The sequence below is a fragment of the Mobula birostris genome, chromosome 1 (assembly GCF_030028105.1).
Source record: "Mobula birostris isolate sMobBir1 chromosome 1, sMobBir1.hap1, whole genome shotgun sequence".
Taxonomy (NCBI): domain Eukaryota; kingdom Metazoa; phylum Chordata; class Chondrichthyes; order Myliobatiformes; family Myliobatidae; genus Mobula; species Mobula birostris.
In genome coordinates this window covers 190,858,871-190,878,172 of record NC_092370.1, presented here as the reverse complement: position 1 = coordinate 190,878,172, position 19,302 = coordinate 190,858,871, and the positions used below count along the sequence as shown (strand labels likewise).

General features: G+C 39.7%; 1 protein-coding gene across 2 annotated transcripts in view; it reads right to left on the bottom strand.

The window, feature by feature from the left end:
- The window catches only part of ppp2r3c (protein phosphatase 2, regulatory subunit B'', gamma), a 28,227-nt gene that overhangs the window by 606 nt on the left and 8,319 nt on the right, over positions 1–19,302 (bottom strand). For both annotated transcript variants that reach the window (XM_072267717.1, XM_072267726.1), the window contains 10 exons: positions 19,033–19,137; positions 15,785–15,897; positions 15,326–15,423; positions 15,165–15,235; positions 14,927–15,059; positions 12,216–12,271; positions 12,048–12,123; positions 11,814–11,950; positions 9,548–9,685; positions 175–234 (listed from right to left, as the gene is read on the bottom strand). In XM_072267717.1, the coding sequence (XP_072123818.1) occupies positions 175–234; positions 9,548–9,685; positions 11,814–11,950; positions 12,048–12,123; positions 12,216–12,271; positions 14,927–15,059; positions 15,165–15,235; positions 15,326–15,423; positions 15,785–15,897; positions 19,033–19,137 (987 nt within the window). The remainder of the gene's footprint in view (positions 1–174; positions 235–9,547; positions 9,686–11,813; positions 11,951–12,047; positions 12,124–12,215; positions 12,272–14,926; positions 15,060–15,164; positions 15,236–15,325; positions 15,424–15,784; positions 15,898–19,032; positions 19,138–19,302) is intronic.

Here is a 19,302-nt window from a genome sequence, read left to right as displayed (position 1 = left end):
TTTGAAAGGAAAGTCGCTAGACAAACATTTGGTACTCCCAATCACTGCTTTTGATTTGTGATAAACAATTTATTCCTGTCCCCATCTATTATGTTGATCAAATGACAAATTGCAAAATAGTTGTGCTTTTGTATTATTTATCATCAATATCACTTCTCACAGTTACAAATATACCTTAACATCCTGAAAAGAAACTGGTTCCTGCCCGTGAAGCTTCATTTGCTCCTGGATAGCCTATATGAATACAAACAAATAACATTAACTTCATTTCAATTGCAAATAAATCAGCAAAATGCTTTTGCTAAAATCTATGTCAGCATTTAGGTTTGTAAACATGTAACGAACATTTGTTTAGAGTTTATTAATTTCCATGAAAACCGAACAGCTTTGCTAATGTCATGGAGGGAACGAATCTGCCTTGTATGTGACTCCAGCTTCACGCTAATGTTTGGCCCACCTGTCACTACATGGTCGTTAAATCATCAAAAAGTAGGTAGACATATGCAATATATCAAGGCATTATTCTGCAAAGCATGCCTTGTTGATAAATGAAACCAGGTGTCAAAGTCTCCAGCTTGCATTCATTCATAATTATGTCTATGAGACAGTATCCCAAGCACCTTTCAGCATCAGCACAGTGGAGTCTTGATTATTGGGAGTTCTCAGTATTCGCTAGACTCTGTTATATATCAACAGGTTGAATAACAATGAACTCTTGTGCTGATTCTCACCTCCCTTTATGAGGCACCATTCAGAGAAGCCACTAAAATAATGTACTTTGGGTGGAGATTATATATTCCATTGCTGAGGATGGTTTGGTACCTAGATAATCTGGCCAAACCCTGAAGGATGCTGCTGTCAGAATGAGGCTGCAGCAGATGGCTCTATCTCTATGGGTTGTTCAAAAAAAGCCTGACCATAGTCCATTGGACCTCAGCCAAATTACATAACTACTTCCACATCTTAAATACAACAATCTCAAACAAGCTATTGATCTGTTTGAGGATGAAAAAAAATAAATATTCATCAAGAATATAGGATATCAAAAGTTTCATCAGATACATAAAGTGTAAAAGAGAGGCAAGAGTGGATATCGGACCGCTGGAAAACAATGCTGGACAGGTAGTAATGGGGTCAACAAAATAGTGGACCAACTGAATAAGTATTTTGCATCAGTCTTTACTGAGGAAGACACTAGCAGTATGGTGGAAGTTCCAGGTGTCGGGGGCATGAAGTGTGTGAAGTTACCATAATGAGAGTGAAGGTTCTTGGGAAACTGAAAGGTCTGAAGGTAGATGAGTCACCTGGACCAGTTGGTGTACACCCCAGAGTTCTGAAAGAGGTGGCTGAAGAGATCATGGGGGCAATAATCTTTCAAGAATCACTAGATTCTGGAATGGTTCCACAAGACTGGAAAATTGCAAATGTCACTCCACTCTTCAAGAAGGGAGAGTGGCAGAAGAAAGGAAATTATAGGCCAGTTAGTCTGACCTCAGTGGTTGGGAAGATGTTGGAGTAGATTATTCAGGATGTCTCAGGGGACTTGGAGGCTCATGATAAAGTAGGCAGTAGTCAGCATGGTTTCCTCAGGAAAAACCTTGCATGACAAATTCATTGGAATTCTTTGAAGAAGTAACAAGATAGACAAAGGGAAATCGGTTGATGTTCTGTACTTGAACTTCCAGAAGGCCTTTGACAAGGCGTCACACATGAGGCTGCGTAACAAGTTATGAGTCCATGGTATTACAGGAAAAATTCTAGCATGGATAAAGTCATGGCTGATTGGCAGGAGGCAAAGAGTAGGAATAAAAGGAGCCACAGGGGTCTGTGTTGGGACCGATTCTTCTTACTTTATATGTCAATGATTTTGATGATGGAATTGATGGCTTTGTACAGTTTGCAGAAGACCTGAAGATAGGTGGAGGTGCAGGTAGTTTTGAGGAAGTAGAGAGGCTACAGAAGGACTTAGACCGACTCGGAAAAAGAAATGGCAGATGGTATATAGTGTCAGGAAGTGAATGATAGAAGAAATGGAAGGGTTGACTATTTTCTAAATGGAGACAAAATAGAAAAAAACTGGGTTCAAAGGGACTTGGGAGTCCTTGTTCAGGATTCCCTAAAGTTTAATTTTCAGGTTGAGACTGTGGTGAGGAAGGCAACTGTGATGTTAGCATTCATTTCAAGAGAACTAGAATATAAAAGCAAAGACGTAATGTCGAAACTTCATAAAACACTGGCAAGGCCTCACTTGGAATATTATGAACATGTTTGGGCCCTTTATCTTAGAAACAATGTGCTGAAACTGGAGAGGGTTCAAAGGAGGTTCACAAAAATGATTCCAGGATTGAATAGTTTGTCATATGAAGAGTGTTTGATGGCTCTGGGCCTGTATTCAGTAGAATTCAGAAGAATGAGGGGTGACCTCATTGAAACCTATTGAATGGGGAAAGGCCTTTATAGAGTGGACGTGGAGAAAACATTTCCTACAGTGGGAGAGTCTTAAGAATAGAGGACACAGTCTCAAAATAGAGAAGCGTCCTTTTACAACGGAGATGAAGAGGGATTTCTTTAGCCAGAGAGTGGTGAATCTGTGAAATTCTTTGCTACAGGCAGCTGTGGAGGCAAGACTTTATGTATATTTAAGGCACAGGTTGATAGATTCTTGATTGGTCAGAGCATGAAGGGATACAGGGAGAAGGCAGGTGATTGGGGCTGAGAGGAAAATTGGATCAGCCACGATGAAATGGCAGAGCAGACTCGATGGGCTGAATGGCCTAATTCTGCTCCTATATCTTATGGTAACAATGCAAGTCCGGTGGTGGTACTAAACAAATCAGCCTGATCAGCATAAAGGAGCGAGCCGAGCTGGCATGGCCCTACCCGACCCTGAACATTTACTGGAATATATACTGCACCTGACCCAAACCCAATACATACAGCTGGGCTCCAGCAGGTTTTAGTCCTCACCAATCTACTATTCGCTGATACATCTGTTAATGACACATCACTATTTGTTATCATTGCAATCATTCTGGAGAGGCCATTTTCACAAGGGTGGGAGCATTGTGCAGCAATACCACCATGTTGAGTGTTTCAGATCAACAGATCCACTATCTTAAAAATCAGCTCTCAAAGCACTGTGCCCAAAGACATTAATGGAAAACATTTCAGTGTCCTGTTTCTCACTGGGAAGGTACTGCCTGTTGTTCTGAATATCCCCAGTGTTTTGATTTCATTTTAGATTTACAGCAACTACTGTTTTTTGCTTTTCAATTAACAAGTGGGTAACTTCACAAAGGTCTGCATCTTGAGCAACAAAAGACCCCAGCACTCTAATGTAAGTCTGTACAGGTTTCCATCATCCTGACTGGAACATAAAATTCTGTTCTCTTTCTTGCTTGATCAAAATTTTGGAAAATCTAATGCAACATCATTCTGTGCACATGTTTAGAATGTACACTGAACAATTGGCTATTAATTCGGAGGTTACAGTATTTTATAGTATAAACAGGCCCTTTGGTATACAAAACCTGTGCAGGCCATGGTGTCAATTAAGCTAATTCCTTCAGTTTACACCTGATCTGTATCCCTCCACTCCATCCATATTCTTGTGCCTATCCAAAAGCCTCTTGAATGCCACTATCATTTCCATCACCACCACCATCCCCAGTAGCACATCCCAGCTACTACCACGCTGTTTAAAAAAAAAACTTAGCCCACACATTTCTGAAATATTTCCCTTAACCTTAAAATTATGTCTTCAAGAATTTGACATTTCTACCCCGGAATGACTCTATCAGCCTCCATCTGTGCCTCTCATAATGTTATAAACTTCTATCAGATCTTCTCTTAGCCTCTAAAACTCCAGAGAAAATGATAAGTTTGTCCAATCTCTCCTTACTAACAAGAATATAAAACACAGGAGTACAATTAGACCACTTAGCCTATCGAGTCTGTTCCAACATTTAATCATGGCTGATTTATTATCCCCCTCAACCCCATTCTTCTGCCTTCTCTCTGTAACCTTTGACACCCTGATTAACCAAGAACCTATCAAACTCTGCTTTAAGTATACTCAATGACTTGGTCTCCACAGCAGTCTGTGACAAAGAATTCCAGATTTACCACCATCTAGCTAAAGACATTGCTTCTCAACTCTACTATACATGTCCCTCTATTCTGAGGCTGTGCCTTCTGGTCCTAGACTAACCCAAAGACATAGTCATAGTCATAGTCATACTTTACTGATCCTGAGGGAAATTGATTTTCGTTACAGTTGCCTCAACCAAGAATAGAGTATAAATATACTTTATTCTTGGTTGGGGCAAAAACCATAAATAATTAAATAGTAATATGTGAATTATGCCAGGATATAAGTCCAGGACCAGCCTATTGGCTCAGGGTGTCTGACCCTTCAAGGGAGGAGTTGTAAAGTTTGATGGCCACAGGCAGGAATGACTTACTATGATGCTCTGTGTTGCATCTCGGTGGAATGAGTCTCTGGCTGAATGTACTCCTGTGCCCAACCAGTCCATTATGTAGTGGATGGGAGACATTGTCCAAGATGGCATGCAACTTGGACAGCATCCCCCTTTCAGACACCACCGTCAGAGAGTCCAGTTCCATCCCCACAACATCACTGGCCTTACGAATGAGTTTGTTGATTCTGTTGGTGTTTGCTACCCTCAGCCTGCTGCCCCAGCACACAACAGCAAACATGATAGCACTGGCCACCACAGACTTGTAGAACATCCTCAGCATTGTCCAGCAGATGTTAAAAGACCTCAGTCTCCTCATGAAAAAGAGATGGCTCTGACCCTTCTTGTAGACAGTCTCAGTGTTCTTTGACCAGTCCAGTTTATTGTCAATTCATATCCCCAGGTATTTGTAATCCTCCACCATGACCACACTGACCCTCTGGACTCACCCACTATAGGAAACATCCTTTCAACATCCACTCTATCTAGGCCTTTCAATATTTGATAGGTTTCAATTAATCTACCCCATTCTTCTAAACTCCAATGAGTACAGATACAGAGCTATCAAGCATTCCTCATACATTAACCCTTTCATTTCTTGAATCAATCACATAAACCTCCTCTGGACCATCTCCAATGCCAGCACATAATTTCCTAAGAGGCCCAAATCTGCTCATAATGCCCCAAGTGTGGTCTGCCCAATACCTTATAAAGGGTCAGCTTCATATCCTTGCTCTTATATTTTAGTCCTCTTGAAATAAATGTTAACATTACATTTGCCTTCCTTACCACTGATTCAACTTGCAAGTTAACCTCCAGGGAACTCACAACGAGGATTCCCAAGTCCCTTTGCACCTCTGATTTTTGAATTTTTTCCCCAGTTAGAAAATAGTCCACACCTTTATTCTTTTTACCAAAGTGCATGACCATGCACTTCCCTACACTATATTCTATCTGCCACTTCATTGCTCATTCTCCCAATCTGTGCAAGTCTTTCTGCAGACTCCCTGCTTTCTCAACACTGCCTGCCCCTCCACCTATCTTTGTGTTGCCTGCAAACTTGGCTACAAGTTCATTAATTCCATCATCCAAATCGTTGCCATTCAATATGAAAAGAAGGTAACCTGTGGGGAAAACCACTAGTCACTGGCAGCCAGCCAGAATAGGCCCCCTTTATTCTGACTCTTTGCCTCCTGCCAGTCAGCCAATCTTCTATTGATGCTAGTATATTTCCTGTAATATCCTGGGCTCTTATCTTGTTAAGCAGCCTCATGAGCAGCACCTTGTCAAAGGCCTTACAAAAATCCAAGTACACAACGTCCACTGACTCTCCTTTGTCTAATCTGCCTGTTATTTCCTCAAAGAATTCTGGCAGATTTGCCAAGCAAGATTTCCCCTCAAGGAAACTATGCTGTCAATAGCCTATTTTACCATGCACTTCTCAGTACACTGAAACCACATCCTTAATAAAGGACTCCAACATCTTTCCAATCACTGATGTCTAGGCTAACTGGCCTATAATTTCATTTCTTCTACCTCTTTCCCTTTTAAAGAGTGAAGTGACATTTGCAATTTTCCAGTCCTCCAAAACCACTCCAGAATTTACTGATTTCTGAAAGATCATTATTAATGCTTCCACAATCTCTTCAGCTACCCCCTTCAGAACCCTGGATATAGTCCATCTGGTCCAGGTGACATCTACCTTCGGACCTTTCAGCTTCCCAAACGCTTAGTAATATAATAGCAACAACCCTCACTTCTGCCCCATGATGTTCTCGAAGTTCTAGCATCTGTTAGTGGCTTCCACAGTGAGGATTAAAACAAAATACTTGTGAAGTACATTCGCTATTTCATCAACCTCCATTACATACTCTCCAGCATCATTTTCTGGTGGTCCAATATCCACTCTCGACTCTCTTTTACTCTTTATATATATATGAAAATAACCGTTAGTATTCTCTTCAATATTATTAGCCAGCTTACCTTCATATCTCATCTTTTCTCTCCTTATGGTTTTTTAGTTGCCTTCTGTTGGTTTTTAAAAGCTTCCCAACCCTCTAACTTCCCACTATTTTTGCTATTGTATATGCCATCTCTTTCACTTTTATGCTGTCTTTGACAGTCCTTGTCAACCACAGTTGCTTCATCCTCTCTTTGGGATGTATTTATTCTGCACCTTTTGAATTGCCCTCAGAAACTCCATCCATTGTTGCTCTGATGTCACCTCTAGTATTGTCCCCTTCCAATCAACTTTGACCAGCTTCTCTCTCATGCCTCTGCAATCCCCTTTACTCCACTGAAATATTGATACGTCCGATTTTAGCTTCTCCTTCACAGCCTGCAGGGTAAATTCTAACATATTATCATCGCTGCCTTCAATGGATTTCTTCACCTTAAACTAATCAAATCTGATTCATTACACAACATCCAATCCAGAATTGCCTTTCCCCAAGTGAGCTCAACCACAGACTGCTCGAAAAATTCCCTCTCTTAGATCCAGCACCAACCTGATTTTCCCAATCTACTTGCATATTGAAATCTCCCATGACTATCGTTAACTTATTACATGCCTTTTCTATTTCCCATTGATATTTATATCCCACATCCTGGCTACTGTTTGGGGGCTTGTACATAACTCCCATCAAGGTCTTTTTCCCTTTGCAGTTTCTTAACTCTACACACAAGGATCCTACGTACTCCGGTGCTGTGTCACCTTTTTCTAAGGATTTGATTTCAATTTTTACCAACAGAGCCACTCCATCCCCCCGCCTACCTTTCAATACAAGGTGCATCCTTGGATGTTAAGTTCCCAACTATCTTTTCAGCCATGATTCAGTGATGCCTACAACATCAAACAACACATGCAAAATGCTGGAGGAACACAGTAGGCCAGGCAACATCTAGAGAAAAAAGTAGTCAATGTTTTGGGCCAAATCCTTCAGCAGGCCCACAACATCATATCTGCCAATCCCTAACTGCATACGATCATCTATCTTATTCCATAAACTGCATGCCATCAGATATATCTCCAGTACTCTATTCATCACCCTTTTCAATTTTGACCCCATGTTATACTTCTGCTCATGCCATTGATTGCAATTTTGCCCTGTCATCTGCCTGTCCTTCCTCACAATCTCACTCACACTGCATCTCATTGTATACCAATTGCCCTATCATCAGCCCTATCACTCTGGTTCCCATCCTTCTGCAAACTTAGTTTAAACCCTCCTCAACAGCTCTAACAAACCTACCTGCAGATATTGCATCCCACCCCCACCCCGTATTCGTCCTTTTTGTACAGGTCACAATTTCCCCAGAAGAGATATCAATGATCCAGAAACCTGAAACCGTGCCTCCTGCACTACTTCCTCAGCCACTTATTCATCTGTACTATCATCCTATTCCTGCCCTCACTAGTTTGTGGTACTGGGAGTAACCCACAGCTTCAGCCTCTTCTCCAACTTCGTATACTCACTGCGCAGGACCTCTTCCCCCTCTCTACCTACAGTATGTCATTATGCAACACAACCTCTGACTGCTCATCCTCGCTCTTGAGAATCTTCTGTAGCCGCTGAGACATCCTGGACACTAGCACCTCGGAAGCAACATGCCATCACGGCTTCTTCTCATGGCCACAGAATCTGCTGTCTGTTCCTCTGACTACCAAGTCTCCTATCACTCCTGCCTGATTTTACCCTTCCCTGCAGAGCCTCAGAGCCGGCATTAGTGCCAATGATCTTGCTGCTGATGCTGTGTCCTGATAGGTCATGTCCAACCCCCTCCCCCACATCCTGCAGCACCCACAGGGGTATTCTTGTTGCTGAAGAGAATAGCCATGGTGAACTCTGCTTACTTCTTCTGGTGGTCATCCACCTACTATCTGAAGACTGCACCCTGGGCGTCACCACCTTAGTAAGTCTCATTGCTAAAGTTTTCAGCCTCTCAGATGGTCCTGAGTGCATCCAGCTCCAGTTCCAGTTCCTTGACTAGTCAGTTAGTTGGGTGCACTTCCTGCAGAGATAATCATCAGCGAGACCATTAGGTACTCTGAAATCCCTCATCTCACAGGAGGAGCATTCTACTATCGTCCTGCCTACGCTTGTTATACCTCTAACTTATCAAACTCAAACTGGGCCTGTTCTCACCCAAGCCTGTGGAGCTAAACCCCGACCACTCCAACAATGGCCACTCTGCTTAAACTTTGCTTCTTTTTACTGGCTCAGTAAACCTCTTCTGAATCCTCTGCACCCTTCCTGTAATGGGGTGACCAAAAATGCACACACTAACCAGAAGTGCAGCCTAACCAAACTTTCAAGCAACTGCATCATGTCTTCGTGATTCTTATAACTTATGCCTTAGCGATGAAAGCAACTGTTACCATATGCCTTCTTTACCACTATCTACTTGCTTTGCCACTTTTATTACCTAGTGACACAATGCTTAAATTACTTAATGGTGAAAATAATGGATGCGTACTGTGTAAACAGATTTAGGTATTACTATATATAGTGAAAACAATCTTAACTAAATTCGAGTTTCATTTAATTAACAATATATTGCACTAAAGAATATATAATGCAGTTAAACTTTGATAAGCTGGCATGCTCAGAACATTGGTGGTGCAAGACTAGCAGAATTTTGGTACTACTGGATGTTATTCCCTATTAACATCGCAACACATTATTATATTAAACTTCTGTGTAATATATTTATAACTTTTCCGATGAGCCAACTAAGTTCAATGGGAGTGCAGGAAATAGGGTCCCAGTGAGTTGAAAGGGATCATGAGAAACGTCACCCAGTGAGGAGCCCGATTTCAGAACTGCAGGAATTCCGAGCAGTTGGATAATACATTATTGGAGTTTTATTGTAATCTAATGGTTAAATAACTTGGAGATTAGACACTAATTCACCTTTGAGAACTTGGGAAGGTGGGAAGGCCAAGCAGCTGGAATGAAAAGTCCCATGTGGTTAGAGCTCTGCTGGTAATGGCAAATGATTCACATGGTTCCATGGTGAACAGTATTATCTACAGCATTTGTTAAACTTACACCAATCTCAACACTTACTCTGAAAAAAAAATTGAGGGAAAAAACATTTAGGTATCCTTTATTTTCCATATCTAATAACTTAAAGATATACTGGAGTGCAGCAGGTTCCTTTCGATTCTCCAAAGCAAGAACAAAGTCTAGGTAAGTCTTGTAATCCTGGAAAAAAAAATGCAAAAAAAGACAACATGACATCTATCTAACCTATGATTCACAAAGATATATCACACATAAATATTAAGCATGGTATTAATATGGTAAACAAAAATTAGTCAATTTCTCTCACACAACATTTTCATTTCCCTTTTAATTTACCGAGCAGAGACATTTTTCTTCTTTCACTTTTCCATGGTTTCAGTAAGAATACTAACATTTTAAAATGACAACTGACCAACAAGAAACATTAACCAAAAGCAAAAGAGAAAAGGAATGTGATGACTGGAAATCGGAAATATATACTGAAATAGTGGAAACATTCAGTCAGGAAGTATTTCAGTTGATACTTCATTGGTATTGGAGGAAGTTAATTCCCTAACAAGCTTTAATTTGACACAAAATGTAGCAAAGCAGGATGGGGAGAGAACAAGAAGAAATATGACAACAGGAAATAATAAATTACAAAAAGCTGGTCATAGGTAAAAGGGTCGTAGAGGAACGAGAACGAAGAGTCGAGAGGAAATGTAACTGTGAATAAGAACCTTTACTCAATGCTGCTTTTCTAAAGAAAGCAATGATCATGATTTGAATGTGTTGAAATCATAAGACAATAAAGTTAATTTCTTAAGCAAGAAGTTGAGACGTTATTCCTCAACCTTACTTTTTGCCTGAGAGAAACAGGAAGCCAAGGAAAGAAATGTCAGTGGAAAAGTGTCAGGCAACAGGAAATTCAGTCAAGTTTACCAACTGAATGGATGTTCTGCAACATGAGCAGGGATTACAGTGTATGAAATGCAAAGTACAACAAATAAATTGTTATTTCACCTGGAAAGCACATTTGGGACCCTACACAAGAAAGGAAGCCAAATGGTGGTAGCAACTGAGGAGCGGACCAAGGTGTTACCATACTCGAACAACTGCTTCAGAATGCTGAAAAGAGTGAGATCAAACTAGGAACGTAGAAGATTGAAGGATGGTCATACAGAGGTGTATAAAATCAAGAACGATACAGTTAGAGTGAACACACAATCTTTTTCCAGGTCTCAAAGCTAGAGGGCATAAGTTTAAGGTGAGAGGTGAAAGATTTCAAAGGGTCCTGAGGGGCAACTTCTTCATATAGAGGGTACTGCGTATAATGGAATGAGCTGAGGCAGGTATGATAATAACATTTACAAGACATGTGGAAAAGTACAAAAACAGGAGGGTGTTAGAAGGACATGAGTCAAACGTGAGCAAGTGGGACTAGTTTGGTTGCACAATGACCAGCATGGACGAGAAGGTCTGAAGGGCCGTTTCCTCTGTGACTGCTAGTAAAATGATAGGGCATTATCTATTGAATGTGAAGAATGAGCCTCCTTTAATTTATTAATTTCTCACGACTGGTGTCACTGGCAAGGACAGCATTTGTTGCTCATGCTCATCCCTAAATGCCTTTGAAAAGATGATCATGACTCCCCAGCTGCAATCCTTCTGGTGAAGGCACTTCAGCAGAGCTTTAAGGTTAGGAGGTTCAGATGTTATGCTCAGAGACTGGTGATGTGTAATTTGAAGGGGAATATATAGGTGGCGCTTTCTGAAGTACAATCAGAAAGCTGTGAGAGTCAATAGATGTTGGCTGTAAAGATCACCCTGAGATGAAAAATGGGGATATGAAGGGAAAGTGAGATCCAGAAATGGACTATGGCTTCCTTTGACCCATAATAAATGAGGGAGGAAAAAAAGCTTGCATAACAATAACCATATATGACAAATAATGGACTTATAATGCACAATATAACTTGTCACATTAGACAATAATTGTTTGATACAAGTCATTTGACTTCAAATAGTAATCAGACATTCTTAATGGAGATAAAACATCAAAGAGCTTAATATTTTTAAAGTATACTATCAAAGAATTACAGTGGATTTATGCATAAACTAGGGTAAGTACAGTAAAATAGCAGATTCAGAAATAAATGTGCTATGTCCAGCATTAATAATCTATGAAGTCGTCGTAAGTCATACAGCTATTATTTATTACAATAGGTTAATATTTTGTGATGGATGCAATGATGGAATTCCATTTCAATACAAAAGGAAAAATTCCAACTAAAATAAATTGTTACAGGTTGAATTTGTAAACAATTACCATTTCTCCATCATATGTTAGACACTCCTGAAAGACTTGATCCAAAAACACTCCTGTAAGAGTTCCAGTACCATAACGTGACAGTTCTTCTTTGCTGAGCATTCCATTGTGATCTTTATCTAGATTTAAGTATTGTCCTAAGGCATAAACAAAATTATATTAGAAAAACATGATTATAAGTAGTTATACCCACTTATGATGAATATAAAGTTCATGTAGGCATCTAACACATACCATATACTCTCAATGCAGAAGGAGCAGAAAACCAGTTTGATTCTTGACTTTCTTTGGACAGTTCCTCATCTCTGAGCTACAAATAAAAGCGCCAAGGCAAAAGCAGTCACCATCTTTAAATTATATAAATACATCAGATTTGAAATTAAATTTTTATTAATGTTTTACCTCCAACAAATCATCCAGAAAGCTGCAGGCCAAAATATCTTGGATTTTTATCTTGCCTAGAAGGATATTAAATGAGAAAGTTTTGTATTGAACAATTGTATCAGCTTACATATAGTACCACGCAGAAGTGTTAGGCACGTATATATAGCTAGGGCACCCAAAACATTTGCAGAGCACTGTAGTAATTTTATGTATCGCACTGTTCTGCTGCTGCAGCATAAAAAAAATCGTGACATGTGAGTGATGATAAACCTGATTCTGATGTGTGTCTCTACTGTGGAATGAGAGTGGGAGGGGGCAGGGAAAGGGGAATCATGTTTGGGAAAGAAAAGGGAAACAGGAGGGAGTGGGAAGCACCAGAGAGACATTCTATAATGATCAATAAACCAATTGTTTGGAATCACATGACCTTGCCTGGTGTCTCAGGGCTGAGTGTGTCTGCACCCACCCCTGGCACTCCTATGCCAATTGTCCCTCACCCTCCCCCCCCCCCGCCATAATGCTCCACCCTCACCATTCCCAACATCCTTTGCTCCTGCCAGATTTACAAACTTGCTGTCTGCTCCACGTTGACAAATACAATAAGGTCCAAATGTCTTAGGCACCCTAGCTATGCATATATGTACCTAAGACTTTAGCACAATACTGTACATAAAAATAACCTAAAGTTAAAAGGTTTGAATCAACAGACACCAACCTACTACAATTTCCGTTCCGATCAATTCTATCCATCAAATACCACAAGGGTAAAAGGAGTGAATTTATACCTAGAGCCAGAGGATGTAAATGAAGTACTGGGACCGCTGCTTTTCACATTATTTAGATATTGGAATTGATGGCTTTGTTGCAAAATTTGCAGATGATACGAAGATAGGTGGAGGGGTAGGTAGTGCTGAGGAAGCAATGCAATTGTAGTAGGACTTAAGACAAATTGGAAGAATGGACAAAAATTGGAAGAATGGACAAAAAGTGGCAGATGGAATACAGTGTTGGGAATTGTATGATAATGCATTTTGGTAGAAGGAACAATAGTGTGGACTATTATCTAATTGGGGAGAAGGTTCAAAAATCAGAGGTGTAGAGGGACAGGAGTCCTCGTGCAAGACTTCCAGAAGGCTAATTTACAGGTTGAACCTGTGATAAAGGCGGCAAATGCAATGTTGGCATTTATTTCAAGGGAAATAGAACATAAAAGTAAGGAGATAATACTGAGCCTTTGTAAGACACTAGTCAGGCTGCACTAGAGTATCGCCAACGGTTTTAGGCCCAATACCTCAATGTGTTGTCATTGGAGAAAATCTAGAGGAGGTTCACGAGGATGATTCTGGGAATGAAGGGGTTAACATATGAGGAGCATTTGGTAGCTTTGGGCCTGTACTCACTGGAATTCAGAAGAATGTGGGGGAGGATCTCATTGAAACCTACCGAATGTTGAAAGGACTAGATAGAGTAGATATGGAGAGGATGTTTCCTGTGGTGGGTGTTCCAGAACTAAAGGGCACATCCTCAAAATTGAGAGACGACCCTTTAGGACAGAGGTAAGGAGGAATTCTTTTAGCCAGAGAGTAGGGAATCTGTGGAATGCTCTGCCACAGACTGCGGTGGAGGCCAAGTCCATGCGTATATTTAAAGCGGAAGTTGATAGTTTCCTGAGGGCATCAATGGCAAGAGGGCAGGTGTATAGGGTTGAGTGGGATCCAGGATCAGCCATAATGGAATGAAGGAGCATACTCGATGGGCTGAATGGCCAAATTCTGCTCCTGTGTCTTATGGTCTTAAGTACTAAATGAGTATTAGATGGGCTGATTTGTACGCTTGCGGATGAACAGAAAAAATGGTGGAGCTGCGGATAGTGAAGAAAATCATCAAAGTTGTCAGTGGGATACGGATCAGCAGCAACATGGCCCAATAAATGTTTAATCCGGGAAAGTGTGCGGTGTTGCACTTTGACAGGTAAGGGGAAAGTATCCAGTAAATTCTAATTCCAAATACTGATGTGAACACTAGCTCTGTGAGGATTTCAAAACAATGTCATGTATTCTTGCAACCACCTAGCTGGCGCCAAACAACACGAGATGATTCTTGTGAAAATATCGCACAGCTCTCGGATTATAAAACATCATTTGCTGTTTATTTGGCAGTAATCATTATGTACATGCTGTATGAGGATTATCTGTTCAGCACTTCCAGCTGACCATAGTCAAGGTACGTACCTAGAAATAATAGTGTCAAAATTAGATGGAGACTATATTGGACTGGCCCAAAGAGAGTGCCTTAAAAGGAGAGGACTCAGACCTTGAGTTTATTCAAAACAATGGATGGATTTCTGGATACTAAAGGGAATGAAGGAACTGGGACAATGCATATACGTAGATAGAGCTGATGTTGACTATCAGCCTTGCCATTGTTAGGTGGTGGAGGAGACTTGGGGGATGAGGTGGCCTATTCTTATTCCTACTTATGTTTCAGCCAAAAGCTTAAGTACATGAATCCCAGTCTGAGAATATTGTGAATCTACTTGCTCTCACATTTCATTGGATTGTGCAATTGTTTAACACCATCCTGGCAGCACAAGGACGAAAATAAATAATACATTGGCTAATCATAGTGACAGTGCTAATTACCAAAACTGCTCAAGTGATCTACAATAGATATTCAAAATTAACAAAAACATTTGAATACAATGAAATATACAGTAGCATATAACTTGCCTGTTCTGAGTGGATCAAGGAAGAAGAAAAATTTTCTAACAGCTGTGCACACGTAAAATGAATAGAAGGACTTCTCTAAGCCATCAAGCTGTGGTAAAGTTGGAATGAGCTCCAAAATGTAATTTTCCAAGTCCTGTTGGTATAATTTAGTAAAGTGTTAACATTTCATAGACACAACATATAGCATTAAAGGGGAATCATTTTAATTTAACCGTCAGGTCTGAGTACAAATACTTACAGATTCACGAAGATATCCTTGACCTGCTACATCATACAAACTGAGTCCTATTCTTGTCTGATGTAGCCAAACTGAAATGCAAGGTTTCAGTATGTTATAAATAACTGAATATTCAGTTAAAATAGAGATGAATGTACATTTATAGCTTATAATTCTATTACCTTTTCGCATGACATAATTGAAGAACTGCATAATGGAAATCCTCCCATATGGATCATTGTGCAAAAGTTTTGCAAATATCTTAGCTGCGAAGAACTGTCTGTTGGAATTCATTAAAATGCAATACAAAAGCTCTAATAAATTAAAAATGTCCTAAGATTAACATTTAAAGTATATGCTTCCGTTTTAACTTCATATGAAGAAGCTGGATAATTCTCTACAAAAATTACATCACAACTTTGAACCACTGAAGCAAGTAACAAGACACCAACCCACTCTTTTGAGAGTTTTCTGTTGTGCAGGCTACTTCAACAAAAGTAGCAGCTTTACTCAACTAATTACTTTATTTAATTTAAGCTAGGTCAAGTTACAAAGTATTATAAAGTTACGAAGTATTTTAATTAAAATACACTGAATTCCTTTGTTTTAAAAACCTCAAAAGATATACATAAGACACTTACTTGCATTTCTGGCCTGCCTTTTCTTTGACCTGCAGAAAATTTTCATAATTTATCATTGCTTCCTCTCCTAGCAAAGGAGGGGTTTGATGTTTGTCTAGGTGAAACCACAGATTCTACAAAACAAAATTAAACAAGAATAAGCTCAACTATTTCAGATTCAAAGTATTTGTTATGGAACCTGGAACACAGGTTGAACATTGGCTTTGGCATTGTGTTGTTAATCCAAAAGAAATCTGACATGCATCAGTAGAACCACAAACTTCTACAATCGAAAATATTTGTGTTAAATTTCTGTCAGCAAATTAAATTATAGATTCTGTTACATCTACTATGTGCAAACCATGACTAGGAAGCCAAATACTTTAGCAATTTACCAAGAATGCCATCCTTTTGTGATACCTAGTCTGTATTATCTTGGCTCAAACTACCACGTCATGTGGCTAAGCATAACTCCAATGCCATCTTCAAATTTGCCCAGATACCACTGTTGCTGGATGAATCAGACAAGGTGATGAGTCAGCTTACTAGAGCAAGATAGGGTACCTGATTACGCAGTGCCATAACAATAACCTCTCGCTCAATGCCAGCAAAACTAAAGAACTGATTGTTGACTTCAAGAAGGGGAAGGAGGATAAACATGTGTGTCTATAACGAGGGATCAACAGTGAAGTAAGTCAGTATCTTTCAATTCCTGGGAATTAACATATCAGGTGACTTGTCCTGGGCCCAGCACACCAATGCAATTAGAAGGAAAGCACTAACATCTTTTCTTTCTTCGGAGGTTAAGAAGGTTCGACTTGTCACCAAACATTCGAACAGGGTACCTCAGTAGCGTCGCAGTTAGCGTGACGCTATTACAGCTCGGAACATCTGAGTTCAGATTTCAATTCCAACGTCATCTGTGAGAAGTCTGTACTTCCTCCCCAGGGCACGTGTGGGTTTTCTCTGGGTGCTCCAGTTTCGTCCCACGGTCCAAAGACGTACCAGTTGGCAGGTTAAATGATCATTGTAAATTGTCCCGTGATTGGGCGAGGGTTAAATCAGGGGTTGCAGGGTGGCACAGCTCAAAGAGCCAGAAGGGCCTATTCTGCGCGCTCTCTCTCTAAACAAACAAAAATAAATAACTTCTACAGATGTACTGTTGAAAGTATCCTGACAGGTTTCATTTGTGGTTTGGTATGGCAACTCAAAAACATAGGAACACAAGAAGCTACTAAGAGTAGTGGACTCTACCCAATAAATCATGGGCACATGCCTCCCCGCCACTGATGGTTTCTACTGGAGGCGCCACCTCAAGAAGACAACATTGGTCAAAGATCCCCACCATCTGAGCAACGCCATGTTTTTGTAGCTACCATCAGGCAGGAGATACAGAAGTCTAATGTTATACACCACCAGGTTCAAGAACAGCTACTTCCCTTCGACCATTTGACTCTTGAAACAACCAGCTGCAGTTTAGCAACACTATGATCACTTTGAACTCTTTGCACTAAAGTGGACTTCTTTTGTTCTAATTGCACTTCCTGTGCATAACTGATGTTTAATTAATTGTTTCTCGTGAACCCTGTGTATAGGATGCTATGTGCCTGTGGTGCTGCTGCATTGAAGTTTTTCAATGTACCTGTCCATGTAATAAACTTGACTTGGAGACTGAGGCTGTCCGTTTAAATTCTAGAACTGTGAGGAAAATACGGAGGGAAGAAAGGCACAGCAGACATCGATCCTGGTCCTCACATAACAGCAAGCCAAAATGAAAAATAATTCAAACTTGAACTCATAAATTCATGTTTGAATTGGGTGGGGAGAACAGGAACGCAGGGATGATCACAGTGCCAGAAGGATGGGGGCAGTATTACTGTGCTTTTGTTCTGTTGTTTACATACTAATTATCTGGAGGCAATTAAACAACTTTCATTTTCACTTTGTATGTATCTTTGAATACAATGGTAGAGTTATGCTGTGTGAAATTTCTGCTTTTCCTGTGAACAGTATATATTAGGTGAACAAAACTTGACAAAGATTTTTGAAAGTGCAAGGCCATATTCAATCTGGTGTCAATAAAATCAGTGTTATTTTAAAAAGGGATTTTGATTGTATATTATGCTAATTTTGGTGCTACAAATTAATTTTTCATCCTGACAGAGCAATTGATTAAAGCTTCAAACATATCCATGCTTTCTATCAAAAATAATATCAACCTACTGTGCAAACGGTTTGATTTTCTTGAAGGCATCTACCTATCTTTATCTATCAATGCAAGTTCTCAAAACAAAAAGCAAGATTAAACTTCAAACATTTGTGCATGAATGTTTCTTCATAAGGTCAGATCTGGGCTTTTTTTGAAGATTGAACCATATTCTATTAATTGACTCTTTAAGAAAGTAAATAGTCCACACCTATACACGAGACATAGATACCTTCAGGCACAACCAGATAATTAACACACTATATTTGCGTCACAACAGTAGCAGACAACTCCATCAAGAAAGAATCTAAACACTTACTTTGACCATTGCCAAGTTTTCCCACTGAAAACCTGGGAGTCTTAACTGGACCATATACTGAATAACATGGCTAAAAAATGAGTGTCCAAAAGAGAGTATATCCCTGATATCCCAAAGCCTTTCTATCACTTACAGCACACAGGTCATAATAAAAGCAAACCAAAAAGGAAACTGCAATAATTTATTTATTGAGATACAGTGCAGAATAGGCCCTTCAGGCCCTTAAAGCTGCACTGCCCAGCATCTCCCGACTTAACCCTAGCCTAATCACAGGACAATTTACAATGACCAATTAACCTACCAACCAGTACATCTTTGGACAGTGGAAGGAAACTGGAGCACCCGGAGAAATTCCACGCATTCCATGGGGAGGACATACGAACTCCTTATAGATGACATCAGAAATGAACTCCAAACTCTGACACCTTGAGTTGTAATAGCGTCATGCTAATTGCTATGAGTGTTCAGTTAACAAAACTTTAAAATGCATTTAATAAAGATCTATTTGCCTCCTTTTTAACAAATGCTTTTTTTTTGCTACTCAGATACACTCAGTTACATTATTTAGCTCATGAAAAGCAAAACTATAACAAGCTCTTGCATTTACTTCCCTACTTTCTTGTTTGTGAATTACATAATCATGAATAAATATGACAATGAGGTAGATATCAAATATTAATCACACATTATAGTACATTCTGGTATCATCAATCATCGTTTTATAAATGTAGAGGTTTTTCATACCTGTAACTCTTCATTATCTAACAATTCTCTACTCTTTCTTTGAAGAAATACTGCTCTGGATTCTTCTCTTAATTTCTGCAACAAAATTTCGTCTTCTGCTGGAAGCTTACAAAGCATTGAAAGGGTTTGGAAATCTTGTTAGTTTATTCTCAGCAAAACAGTTACAATTATGAAATACAGAAAGTAAATTACATTATCAACCAACATCAGTTATTAAAATACAAGAAATTACTCTAATTACAATAAAACATTTGAACTTAAATTTAAAAA